The 13562-nt window shown below is 40.8% G+C and overlaps 1 protein-coding gene across 1 annotated transcript in view; it reads left to right on the top strand.

Moving 5' to 3' along the window:
• The first annotated feature begins 298 nt into the window (after positions 1-298).
• Positions 299-13562, top strand: part of minar1 (membrane integral NOTCH2 associated receptor 1) — a 35922-nt gene continuing 22658 nt past the window's right edge. Inside the window, exons 1-2 of the mRNA XM_076730032.1 lie at positions 299-2016; positions 3350-4843. Of these exons, the coding sequence (XP_076586147.1) occupies positions 1174-2016; positions 3350-4843 (2337 nt within the window). The 5' untranslated portion in view covers positions 299-1173. The remainder of the gene's footprint in view (positions 2017-3349; positions 4844-13562) is intronic.

Genomic DNA, 13562 nt, shown 5'->3' with positions numbered 1-13562 from the left:
CAATCCAATACCATAATGTACAATGATTGTGGTCTAACAAGGACTATTCTGCATAATGAGCACCTTTACTTACTTCTCTACTCTTACTTAAGTAACGGTGTGCCATCAGTATTTTTACGTTTAGCAAAGTATTACTAATTGCTAGCTTACTAATAAGTCATGACTACCTCTTTCACCATTTCTAGTTGGGAAAAAATGAGATTGATTCTTAGTGGCGCCCCATCAAGGCTCTTATTTTGAAAGCGGAAACCGGCAGTGTTGCTGTGTATTCTTTTTAGTTTGACATAAATTGGATTTCAGTACAGCTTGTAATATCAATTCACGGACAGCTCCTTCAGCACAGCAGCACAGCTGTGATCGGTGGGAGGCCGGGAGGAGAGGAAAACATCGGACAATGGAGGCAGTCCAGCCGGCTGGGACTCACCGGGAGCATCAAAACCAACCGTGACACTAAATGTTATTTAATCAGCATTTACCTGTGCGCGTGCACATGAGGATGCGCCGTGCCTTTGCTTTGCATTTTCATTTTTTCTTGCGTAAATTGTCGGGAGATTGGAAGGGTTAAAGTTTGTCTCTGTAAACCGGGTTTGGATGCTTGTGTTGGAGGGCTGCGCGCTGCGGATTCAGAGCCAGATGATGTTGATTACTCAGAGTTCATTCTTCCTTTTGCTGGTTCTCTGATGAGAAACGTGCTGTGCTGATCAGATGATTCTCTGCTCTGATCTCAGCAACTCAGGGTGAGTGGTGTGTGCAGATACAGGTGAAATCAGACTGATAGCTCCCTGTGCACGCGCCTGCTCTGTCAGAGGCTCTGCAGCTGCTGTGACTGAGGGAATGCAGGTGGGCTCAGTGTCATCTGGTCCAGTCTGGAGGAGCAGGATGGATTCTGCCAGAAAGGTTTAACCTCCATTCTAGTTCTCGTTTCAACTTGTGTCATACAAACAGCAAATTATGTGTCAGTTTGAACTGATCTGTATCTACAGTGTGACAGCCTCCTCCTGGTCTTTGTAAGTGAGCATCTCTGATTTTGTGATGCTTTATTTGTCTTCTGTCAGGGCAAAAAAAACAACACATGAGCATTGAATTGGCATTTAGATATGTGTTGTTTCCAGGTACCAAGCTTTTTCTGAGTTAGGACACTTTCTGTAGGCCTGCTCTTGTCAGCCAGCAGCTATGGACCCCCTCCCAGAGTACTCACTGTTCCTTGTCCGGATCCTGGAGGAGCTGGACACAAAGCACAATACCATGTCCTACCAGGACCTGTGCAAGTCCCTGTGTGCTCGCTTCGACCTGGTGCACCTGGCCAAGCTCCGCAGCCTGCTCTTCTACACGGCCTGCCTCGACCCCGCCTTCCCGGCCACCCTCTTCAAAGACAAGATGCGCTGCTCCATGGAGGACCCGCAGTCCAAGAAGCTCATGGTGGCAGCAGACATTGTCACCATGTTCAACTTAATCCAGATGAATGGAGGTATAGCCAAAGACAAGCTCCCCATAGTACACAGAGCCAAGTTCCACAAGAACCAGTCAGTGGAGCTGTGCAGGTCTGACAATGATGCCTATAAGTTTCAAGACCGTGACATAGGGGTTAGTTATGAGCACGTGGATCACCTCAGAGAAGGACACCACCACCACCATCATCACCACCGCCCCCAGCAGCACACTGTGGCTCAGAGTGCCCCTCCTTGTCCTAAATCATCTGAGTGTAACAACTGCCAGCAGTTTATTCCCACCTCAGACCCTAACTTCCTTCTGGGTGTCAGCAAGGACCTGAAATGTAGAGCAGCCTCTCTGGACAAACTTCACCATCTGCCCCAGTACTCCAGCGGCAGTCCGCCCTCTCCACCCTGCGAAATGCAGAGTACTTACTTTCCTATGGACATCGACAGCGAGTCTACCACTGACCAAGAGTCATTACGGCACATCGGCCATCCAGAGCCCTACACTGTCCACCCCTGCATCCAGAAGAGGAACATCTTTAAGGAGGACTTCCACAACTTAGCGGCCTTCTCACCACAGGTTTGTGTTTTTAGGATGCTGTTGAAGGACGTTAGAGATGGAGGGCTACATTGATTCAGGGTTAATATCAATCTGCTGTTGTCAGGATTCGGATAAAAAGATGAGTGAAAAAGAATTTTGTTGTGTTGAAAAGTAATACAACAGTGTGTTGTCCTAAAGAAGAGATTAGACATTATTTGGAGAGTCAGAAATAAATTAACATTCATATATAAGGAGTTAAGATGCTTACAAGTAATTTTTCTATAACATTAATTAATCATTTAGTATATAAGCCCAACATAATATTATATAACATTTTTCATCAGTGACTTAATAATCAAAATAATCATTGATTAATTTGAAATTACTATTTTCAGCATTATTTGTTTTGCCAATTTACCAGAACTGACAGACGTTAGTCAAAGAATTATGTACAGTGTACCTCTGATACTGGGTTTCACTTCATTTGAATACATAATGAAGTGAAATGTAGCATGACCTGAAGTCAGGCTTCGAGGATGTATATCTGGCATTCTGGCTTGACCCTCATTCTGTTAAACACTGTTCAAATTCAGAATATTATAATATTAACCGTATTAGATTAGCGGAATATTAATATTGATGCATTAACATCTAAGCAGTGTTTTAATGTACATTATATGTGTATGTACTGTATTTTGATACATTAATCATATGTTTTGTGCTTAAAACTAGCATCTAACAGCTATCAGATAAATGTAGTAGAGTATAGAAGGAGGTAAGTACATTTCCTCGTGAAATGTACTGAAGTCAGTAACAAAAAATGGAAAACTCGAGTGAAAAATAAGTACTTAAAAATAATTTGAGCACAGTACATGAGTAAGTGTTTTGTTAGTTTCCACCACGGCAGAAAATAGTGAAAATACATAATATACCATATCATGTATGTGATAGACTGAATACAAGGGAGTGGCAGCAAATTTGTTTTTGTGCTTTGATTGTTAAAGGATATCTCAAAATATATCCCCTAACCCATATTCTCAAAAATTTTTCATTAACAGTCAACAGCCTCTCACACAGTGTCTATTTTATACACAGCTACTGGTTGATGGTCCGTTGATTATGTGCAGCTTACAGTAGAGGACGTGTGTTTTACTATTCTGTTTTCCTGAAATTTATTATTAGTTCCTGCTACAGTGTATCAGTTGTTTGCTCAGTTTAATCATCAATTTGTATTTTGTTTCTAGCATATGATGCATGGCAGGCTCCACAGTTTTGTGATATTTTGTAATTTGTAAATAATGTTTGTTTAGTATTATTTTGAATAATAATTGGTACCATTATTGCACTGTGTCTGCTGTGGTTACCATTGTAGGTCATCACCACTGAGTGCAAACAAGGCAGTAAAGCTGCTGACGCCTACCCCAGGAGGGAGCTACACAAGCCTGCCACCTTCTTCAACCACAGCTTTGAACTGCCCTACAGTAACCCCTACTTTGAGCCGACACTCAATTCCCCTCTTCAGGACAGACGAAGGGTAAAGCACGAGAGCCTGGATGATTTACAGGCATCGACATACTTTGGTCCGACTACTGTCTCTGAGTGCGTTAGCAACAGGAAGCACTGTAACAGAGCGGGGAAGCAGCCATCATGGCCAGTGAAGAGCCTTAGTCTCAACACAGATGAAGGCCCTCCAGACTTTGAGAGGTCATTTCTGAACAGCCGACCTCTCAAAGAAAACCACCATTGCAATATCAGCATCATCAGCACTGACAACGAGCAGCATTTTCAGAGTCCAAAGGAAAAGGTAGTAGCATCTCCATCTGGCTTTGCGAAGAAAACTAATGGAATAAAAACAAAGGATGCAGCACTGATGGCAAGTGGACCCACAGGTTTGGACAAAAGAGAAGTAGCCAAAAGGTTTAGAGACAAAAACATGAACAGTCCATCCTTTCAGGGAGGGGACAGTTCCTCTAGTGTTGGGACTCAAACAGAGCAGGCTGAGCAGAAGAAGATGAAGGAATACTCAGCAAAGTACAATGACAGAGAAAGACACACCTTCAAACACTCTGACGAGGACTCTGAGATCATTAGTGACGACATAAGTGACATTTTTCGTTTTCTGGATGACATGAGTGTTTGTGACTCTCTGGGTGTTGTCCAGCAGTCCTGCTACAACAGTAATGGGTCTCTCTCTCAGGTAACACTGAAGTCTGAAGGAGACAGCTCCCCTGAGCGCAACACGGTCAAACTAGCCAAGTCCAAGCTGGACCGTCTCTTCCATTCGCTGGAAAACACAGATGATGAGCTCAAATCGAGTGTGTGCAAGTTGGTGATGAGGATCGGTGAGATTGAGAAGAAGCTGGAGTCTCTGTCAGGGGTTCGCAGTGAGATCTCCCAGGTGCTCTCCAAACTCAACAAGCTGGATGAAAAGATCCAGGAGCCCGAGGCCAATGGGAGGCATGTGGAGACGGTGTCCGCATCTGGGTCCAATGCCACCCCTGACAAGCCGCAACCCCATCCCCGTCCACATCCGAACAACACCCTCTCACCTCGTGTTTTCCAGTGCCACACCACTGGCCACAATGCCAAAATGGACAATGGCTCTTCAGTGGAGTGGTGCTGCTCAGATGAGAGTAACACCGATAGCCTCAGGGTAAAAGCTCTGAAGAAGAGCATGTTCACCAGGAGGTCATCCCGCTCACTCAATGAGGAGAACAGTGCCACTGAGTCAAAGGTCTCTAGCATCACCAACTCTCCGCGAGACTGGAGGACAGTGTCCTACTCCTGCCACCCTGGAGACGAGGGCAAGGACAAGGACAGAGACAGAGACAGAGACAGCAAGGACAGACACCGGAAAGCCAAAGAGGTACAGCTGCTGTTATTGAATTCCCTTTTAGATTACACAGAAATACAGTATTTGACAAAAAGTATGGATTCAGTAATGGAATATTTAAAAAAGAGTATGCGTCACATAACAGAGACATCAAACGCACAACCCCAAAAACATAAATACAAACAGGCAATCATTTGCAAACAAACTGTGTTTAACAACATTAATGTTGTAATATCCTTTATAAAATCATGTGTTCACAAAGTGGTGAACTTTGCTCCATCCTTGTGAATGACTTTCGAGGATTCCCCCTTCATACCCAAACATATTTCATACGCAAACATACTGTCACCTTTTACCAATGAACCTGTTTACACCTTTAGCAGTTTTTTAAACATTCCATGTCTTTCCCAGTCTTTTGTTGCTCGTGTCCCAACTTGTGCTCCTTCTTATGGTGTTTGTTAAACTTGAGTGAGTCGATTTTGTGTACACGATAAATGTCCAGTACTCACTCACCTTTTAGCTCTGTTCAGTTCTACGACGACTCCGGAGAAAAAATATCTATCCCTTAAGCTGCTAAATGTTCACCAGGTTGTTGCTAATTGTGTCTGCTGTGTGGTGCTGGTCAGGTAATGGTGTGTTTATCCGAGCTCTTTCACTGAAAGCTGCTGTCTGCTTATGGAAACTAGGTTGATGAGAGCACTGAGTCTAAACCAAATGGTGTGTTGTGGCGATAGAAACATAAATATGAACTGAAAGATGATAAAATTCTCTGTGCAGCCAAGAGTAAATGTAGAGTTGGTGATTAATTTTATTAGCCTTCATGTTACACAGTCATTTCATTCATTGTTAATGTAGGAATACTAGTGCAACTTTGAAGCTGCTGGTATTGATCATTTAACTCTCTAACTCTAAATTCCACTGGAAAAAAAACATTAAAAAACATCATTACCATTAAATAATCCTGCACATTGATTTGTGACAGCTGACACTCATTGGCTATTTTAGGCTGTGGACATGACATGGAAGATCCTAATTGGTTAAGTGAGGTGTCAGTCGAATTGCCTACACATGAATACTTACTGGAGTCATAGTGGAAGTTTAGAACATCTGCCGGCTAATTCGAAATGATGCAACAGTTTTCTGTGGATTATTACAAGTGGATCATTTTGCTTGCTTGAGTGGTTTTTATTTTCAAATAGAAAGCTCAACATTTGGAAAAATGCTTCTTTACTTTCTTTCAGTGACTGAGATGTTCAGCTTGATATCGTTCTCATGTCTTTGTGTTTCAAATATGACTACAGTCAGGGTGTGGTTCGCCTGGCCTGGCTTAGGAAAAGCACTGAAGGCAGGGCCAAACTGCTGGTCTGGTCCTCGCCAATGCTCAGAAATAATCCTACCAATACCTCTGCTGTCTTATTACCACATTGGTTCATGTATGTTTAGCCAAAATTATGAAAATATTTGCACGTGTAGACGGCTGATGACAACTTCTATAACACATATGATAATTACAAAGAAGTACAAAGTAATATAAATATAATTACAACTATTACAAAATTCACACATATAATGAACATGGAGTAATGATAAAATGTGCCTGATAGCCAAATGTGGGATATGCATGTAAGATAAGCATGTCTAATAATAAATGATCAAATTTCCACATGTTGGCTTGTTTAGTCAAGACACTGTGAGCAAAGGTGGGAGAGCAGTGTGGAGCCTGGCTGAACATGAGAGCTCTCACAGGCCTTAAGCAGCACAATATTCAGCATTCAGGGAGGCAAAGTCGCATGCTAAATCTACCAGATGCTGCTGGTTGATTTAGCTCGTAATGAGGGCCGGGAGGAAAGGCAGCATGGCATGAAGCCAAGAGTTCAAAGTTAAAAGAGAAGAGCAAAGCGGCATCAGAGATCAGACAAAACTAGTTAATGTTTGAGGTTGAAGGGGTGGTGACTGGGGGAGTTGACCCTTGTCACCACTTAAACCAGGGGTGAGGAACCTTTTTCCAAACAAGGGCCATTTCAATTTTTAGAACATCCTTTGAGGGCCATACTGTATTACTGAATACACATATCACACTAACCTCTACAGTGGCCGGAACTGCTTCTCTTTGGTCTGGTGGACGTCTGATGTCAGATGGTAGTAATGATGATGATGATGATGATGATACTCCTCACAGCTGGTTTTTCAGATTTGGGTCAATCTGTCTTGAGCAGAGTCATTGCAAATGTCGGTTTTGAAAAGAACTGTTTTCAGTAATATGTCGCTGCTTGGCAGCTAAGTGATTTCATGTTGTAGGTTGCCAGGCACCTCAGCTGGTTCCACATGAAATGGCAAATATGTTCAGGTCCTTTTTATTTACTTATCATGTCCTGAAACTCTCACCAAATGCCTGAAGGACATTTCACACTCAGCATATTCAGATGTCACAGCAGGCTTTTGTTCTTGCAGAGTAGGAAAGTGTTCAGTGTTTCCTCTTTTCAGTTTAACTTGCCACAGCTTTAATTTCACTTCAGATGATTTCACATCAGAGAGCTGAGAAGCTGCTGGAGCTTGAGCAATAAGGTACTCCTTCACATTTTTTGAAATAAGGTTTCAGCTTCTTAGCCATTAGCTTGCTCACAACAAAACTTGCCTGCATAAGAGAGTCTCAACTCATCCAGTTGAGCATATCTGACACTGTTTCAAGCGAGATTTGTCTTTTCCATCCCTGCGAGTTTGTCCACACAAACTTGGTTTGTTGTTTACTTCAACAAAAATAATTGTTTGTCCATTTTTTTCTTGGAAAGAGCAACGCGCCGCATCTGCTTTTGTTTTCTTAACAGCCGCCATGATGCGTTGCTGTGACATCAATGCTGTGTATATGTTGCATTCAAGTATTATGTTGTCTTCTTTATCACTGAAAAAAGTAGTTGCTTTTTTGTATTTATGAGTTAATTATTACTGTATCAAAATCCCCAACTCCTGGCATAAAATGTAAAGTTACACCTCCATCAACAGATTCTCTTAGATTAGAGAGTAGTTTTCCCAAATCCATCACAGGTGACTACACCCTCACATTCTGCTAGAACCCCTGACATTAATTATTGCTGCTAAAATATACAGTACAGCAGCAATATCTAAGAACTAAAACCCAGTAAAATCAACATGCACACAACAATTCCAGTTCATGTAATTATGCTATTTATATCAGAAATATTTTTTCTGACACTTAATGCTGAGCTTACAAAGATTTTGGATGGAGGCCCAGAACCAAATAATGCTTTTGAAGCTGGATTCTTAATTGAAAAGGGATCATTCAAAGACATTTGTGTGTCTTATTAGATGCTGTTGTTCTCCATTGTCACACACACAAACTTTCTGTTGGTCAATATGAGGAGAGGGCCAGAGGTGAAGAGTTTGGCAATCTGGTTTTGGGGGAGCAGGGAAAAGCAGGTCATATGCTCGAGACGTTGTTTATCAGTGTCTTATATTAAGATACGTGTACCATCATATCCATGTAACACAGTCCTAGTTCCAGCACATCCTGACTCCACCTCCTTTTAGATACATTTCCAACTTAATTGTTTTGCTCCCTGCACAGCTCTGCTGACTGGAGACAGGCTTTTAACATACCATGTTGAAATGTCAGAATGCCTCAGCAGGTGTTAAACATGCCAGTCACTCTCTGTGACCTTTCTGCAGGGAGCTCAATGGAGCAGATATTAATTGAAATTCATCCTGACCCTGAACTGTCGTTATGCAGCCTTCTGCTGTGTCAGCACATCTCCTCAGCAGCTGTATATCATGTCACTACTATGTAATAAAAGTGACCTGGGAGTAGCATCTATCTCTTTATTATTCCCTTATTCCTTTGTAGATTCCTTATACATTTAATGAAATAACATAGAATCTAAGTACTTTAATAATTACAGGCAGATGACACTGTAGATCATAGTACCTTATATTAGCAAGACTAAAATATTTTATTATCCAAGATGAATAATCTCATCAAGCATCATTTGCATTTCTGTTTTCCAGCTGGAGTTGGCAGGGAACAAGCCTGACAAGTGACTTACATGTTTGCAGTCAATACTGTCTTTCATTAGACCCTCCATGCCTGGTAAACCCCCACCTCTTTCAAACTTAACACTTTGTAACACAGCTCTGCCGCAACCTGAGATAACCCTAATTATGAAACATCATTAGGGTTATTTTCTCACTTGACAAAACTCCTCCAGAGCCACGGAAGTCATTATGAAAACATTTTCACAGACAGAGTCCCTCTGAAGATGAGCTCTGTACTAGTTTAAAGAAAAAAATGACATTTTTCAAAATTAATATGACAAGTGAACCTGATCTTAAGAGGAGCTGTTTTCAGGCTCAGTGTTACAGTGTGTTGGGACACTTAAGTCAGTGCACTGCTAACACCTGCACAGAGTGTGTGGCCCTCCACCCTCTTCACCATCAGGTGACAAGAGGCAGAGGACAACCAATAGAAGAATTTGAGCTTTATTTAGTGTAAGTAGTTTTCAGGTCGTTCTGTGTGGTCCTGTTTTCTGTTCTATTTTAGGCTGTCTTGAATTAAGAGACATATAATCTTGTTTTAAGAACATCTATCTTGAATCTTGTTGAATGATGAACCGTCTGTCTGGTGACTTGTTGGTCATGTTGATAGCAATGTGACACCGCGGGTCCCATCAACTGCAGTCATGTTCATCTCACTAAACGTCTCCACTACTCTCCTCTCTTTTGTCTTTGTTTTACATGCTAACCTAAGTCAGTGTGCCTTGTTTCTAAATGGTAGAGAATTTTCGCAGGTTGATTGCTTCCATTATGTCGCCCTTCACTATGAATCACACACTGGGGATGAGTCACTTGAGCCACTTTAAGTAAACCCAGCTCGAGGTATCATTAATTATATTTCTGATAAAACAAAACATTGTAGTTTCTACCTCCGTTACCTTAATGTGCTCCATGAGCTGTGATTCACAGCCACTGTTGATTGTGTTGGTAAGCAGGACAAACTGCAATAACTGACCTGCTGCTTTTACGTTCATGCAACTGTCCATGTCACCTTACTGAGTATCTTTGCTCACACCCCCCATTATCCTCCTCAGCTATCACTGGACTGTTTCCAAGATGGAAGCCTTCTCCACCTTACCTGTACACACAGACATACATTTTTTATTTTACCCTCTGATTACAGTGCTCATACCTTTGTTCTCCTTCAGCTGGAAGTAAATATTCTAGTTGCATCTTGAGAGAAGCTTTTTAAATTTGTTTTTTGTTTACCTGCTTGACTCTCTTGAAAAAACATTATCATGAAAACACAGCTTGTAATGAATGTGGAAAGTGGCAAGATATCCGTGATCCAAAATAATGTCAGTCCAGCCAGCAATCAAATGGTTGTTTTTCATTACTGTAGCTGCAGATAGAGCCAGGCCTTTGACACAGGCTCATATTAGACACAGGTCATGAATTGACCTCATTATGTAAGTAAATCTCATCACATTATAGTGAGGAACTTTTGTGGTTTCTGATCTGTTTCTGCTTGGATTAGCTGTTGCAAACTCTACACTTCATCCACAGCTCATTGATGTGTTTTTAATCGTCTTTGGACAACAATGGCACAGAGAACTAAGATATATCAGGCTTTGGATACACGTTAGTGGATACTTGTTAGTGGGATCACTTCATTGCTCATTCGTTCCTGCTTGGGATTTGTTGACCATAACAAAATACAGTCAGATCCTTTAAAAAGATGGCTGGCATCATTTTATTAAGGCCTACTACTGCACCTATATTAGCGCTGTCAACAAATATACTTTGAATATATAATTGAAATGTAACCCCCCCCCCCCCCAGACATTTCATTGTGAAAATTGATATTCAGTTAAAAAAAAAAAACAAATGGAAAATAGACATACTTAAACCTCTGTGATCTTAATGTCCAGTGAAAATAATTCCACAGCTAGATGTGAAAATACTCTGCTTCACTGCCTCAGCCCTCTCTCTTTCTCCCCTCCCATTTTGGTGAGTTAAGAATTGACACCAGAGATGGTGATAATTGTTGGAATAGTGAAAGACGAATCAAGAAGGTTTTGCTGAGTTTAATATTGTTTGAGTGAAGTGTGTTTCATGATGATAAAAACTGTTGTCTGGTGTCCGGTGGCTTTGCTACAGTGATATAGCATCTGTTTCTGCTTCAACAAAAAGGATCTTAGTCTTTCACAAAAATGTCGATCTCTGTATGGATCCTTTCCATAATGTTGTCAGACACATATTATAACAATTATTATTATTATTATTATTATAACACTTATAGTGGACGGACATTGACGGTATGTGAACACCTGCAGGGATTACATTACAGTAGTTTTCGTGGCTGTTTGCTGCAGTGCTCTCGCTCAATACTGGACAAATGTGGAAAACTGTTAGAGACAAAAACATGGGAGAACAGTTCAATAATCACAGACCCTGTTTGTCAGGGACATTGAAATCTTCCAGGACACATAGATCAGCATCGAACCTAAGTGTTTTTTCAGAAGGTATAATCAAATAGAATCTTTGGCCAGTTTTGACAGAACTAATGTATAAGTCACATGAGTGGGTTCATATACATCATGGTGTGATGATAACAAGCTCTAGTATTGCAGACCACCTGCTTAGAGAGATTTTGCTCTCTCATATCTTCAATTTAAACCGCCTGCCACAACCAAAAAAGTTCTGACATCAAGCACCATCTATCAAACAAATCTTTGAAGGTTTTATAAAAAACAAGATGATTTTAAATACAACACACGCTGGTATGGGTTTTTCAAATACATTTTCCCTGGATGTCATCACTGTGTTGGCATGCTGCTGACAAACACAAGACTGTGATGTAATAAGGGCTATTCAGTTCAACATCAGCCCACATGAGCACGATACTTACACATTGTGATGATATATGACGTCATACCAGAGACATATCCAACTCCTAATTTCATAAAATGATGGAGCTGGCAGCTATCAGAAACTACTCATGTGGTCTAGGACTTGTGTTTTTCACATCTATCTCAACATTGCAGGTCATCAAATCAACATCAGAGTGTCTGTGGTTCGGTTGGCTGATATAACATGGAGTTGGTTAAAGGTCAGCTTTGTAGGTGAGCAGTCTTTGAAGCTCAGGCAGGCCTCCGTCTGACATATACATCAGTGGTTACAGATATAGGGCCACACTATTCCTTATGATGGCTCATGTCTTGGTTGTTCAGGAGCATCTTTTTATGGCTACCTTTGATGCCACTCTCCAGTATTCTAGCATTGATACGCTTGTGTGCCATTGTTAGATACATTTCAGTTTCATAACATGTTATAGTTTCCTGGATTGTATTAAGCATACTACCTCACAAGGCTGTAGTTATTTGGACTAGACTTAGACTCAGACTAAGTCTTAAGCTCAGCTCAAGTCCGAGACAAATCCAGTTTTGAGATTTGAGAGTTAAGGCCTAGTCCAAATAGACTCAAAGCCAAGTTAAGACTGAGACTAAAAAAAAAACAGTTCATTTAATATTCTTCATACTGCTGTCTTACTCTTTTACTGCCTAAATGATGCCTAATTTGTTAAAATACTGATATAATTCTGAGGTTAAATGTGACAGTGCTGGAGTAGTGAGTTTCATTCATGTTAGCTTAACATTGTTCAGGGAAAAAGGTAAAGTGGAACACCTGACATGATTCTTGCTGTACTGACTGAGTTATTGCTGGGAATTATACTGACTTTTTCAAGATACAGGTAAACAGAAAATTTTTTGAGTTTGCATAACTGGGGAACAGGGGAAACTAGAGTTTAAGGCCTTCTCTCTAATATAAGTCTGTTTCAAATAATTGCCAAGTTTCACTGTTAGAAGCCGAATCTCCTTTGCAATGTTAGATGCAAATCATGAAAGATATCTTTCCATGCATGTGTACATGAAACTATGTTGGAACTGAGGATGCATGGTTGTGACCTGGCGAAGGTTTTGTTTGTAAAGCAACAGCCGATAATTCCACAGCAGTAATGAAATCACCTATTTGCATTGTCTTACTCTGATGAGCTGGGTTTGTTGATCTACTTGTAGGTGTGTTATAAATAGTATTCGTTACGTTGCTGAATATACTGTATTACTTGGGAAACCTTGATACAGAACACACAGACTAATAGAAACAGAAATGACACCAGAAAAAACATCATATGTTACTTATGGACCAGAGGAACGTTAAATGTAAAAATTGCTAAACATGCCAGATATGTTAAGTCACATCAGGGTTTTATAGGAATCTTATCAGGACCAGAAATAGAGCTGTAATCCTAAAATGTTTCACACAGTCTTGCCAAATAATAACACGTCTCCAGCTGCCTTCATTTAATGACATTCACATTAAGGCTTGTTATTTTAATGCACACTTAATGAAATGAGAAGCTCATTCATGAGTGTCCTCAGATTTGCGTCAGCAGTTGGAGATAAATATTTGTGATGAGGCTGATGGATGGATGAATTTTTGGAGATAAAGTCCAGTTAAACTGTGATGAGGTTCATGATAATCACTAGCTGAGATGGCTGCCAGAGGAAAAACCCACACGGCTCATTATTTTTAATTAAACCCTCCCCATGCAAAGCATAACCTGCCCTCTTAAATGACACTCTGATATTGAAAAATTTCCATGGTGTAGAGCAGCCTTTCCAGTATTGCAAGAGAGCCACCAAAAAATAAAAATAAAAATACAAAATTAAAAGGCCACGTGTCT

Source organism: Chaetodon auriga, chromosome 1 (genome assembly GCF_051107435.1).
Source record: "Chaetodon auriga isolate fChaAug3 chromosome 1, fChaAug3.hap1, whole genome shotgun sequence".
Classification (NCBI taxonomy): Eukaryota; Metazoa; Chordata; class Actinopteri; order Chaetodontiformes; family Chaetodontidae; genus Chaetodon; species Chaetodon auriga.
This window is presented reverse-complemented; position numbering and strand designations above follow the sequence as displayed.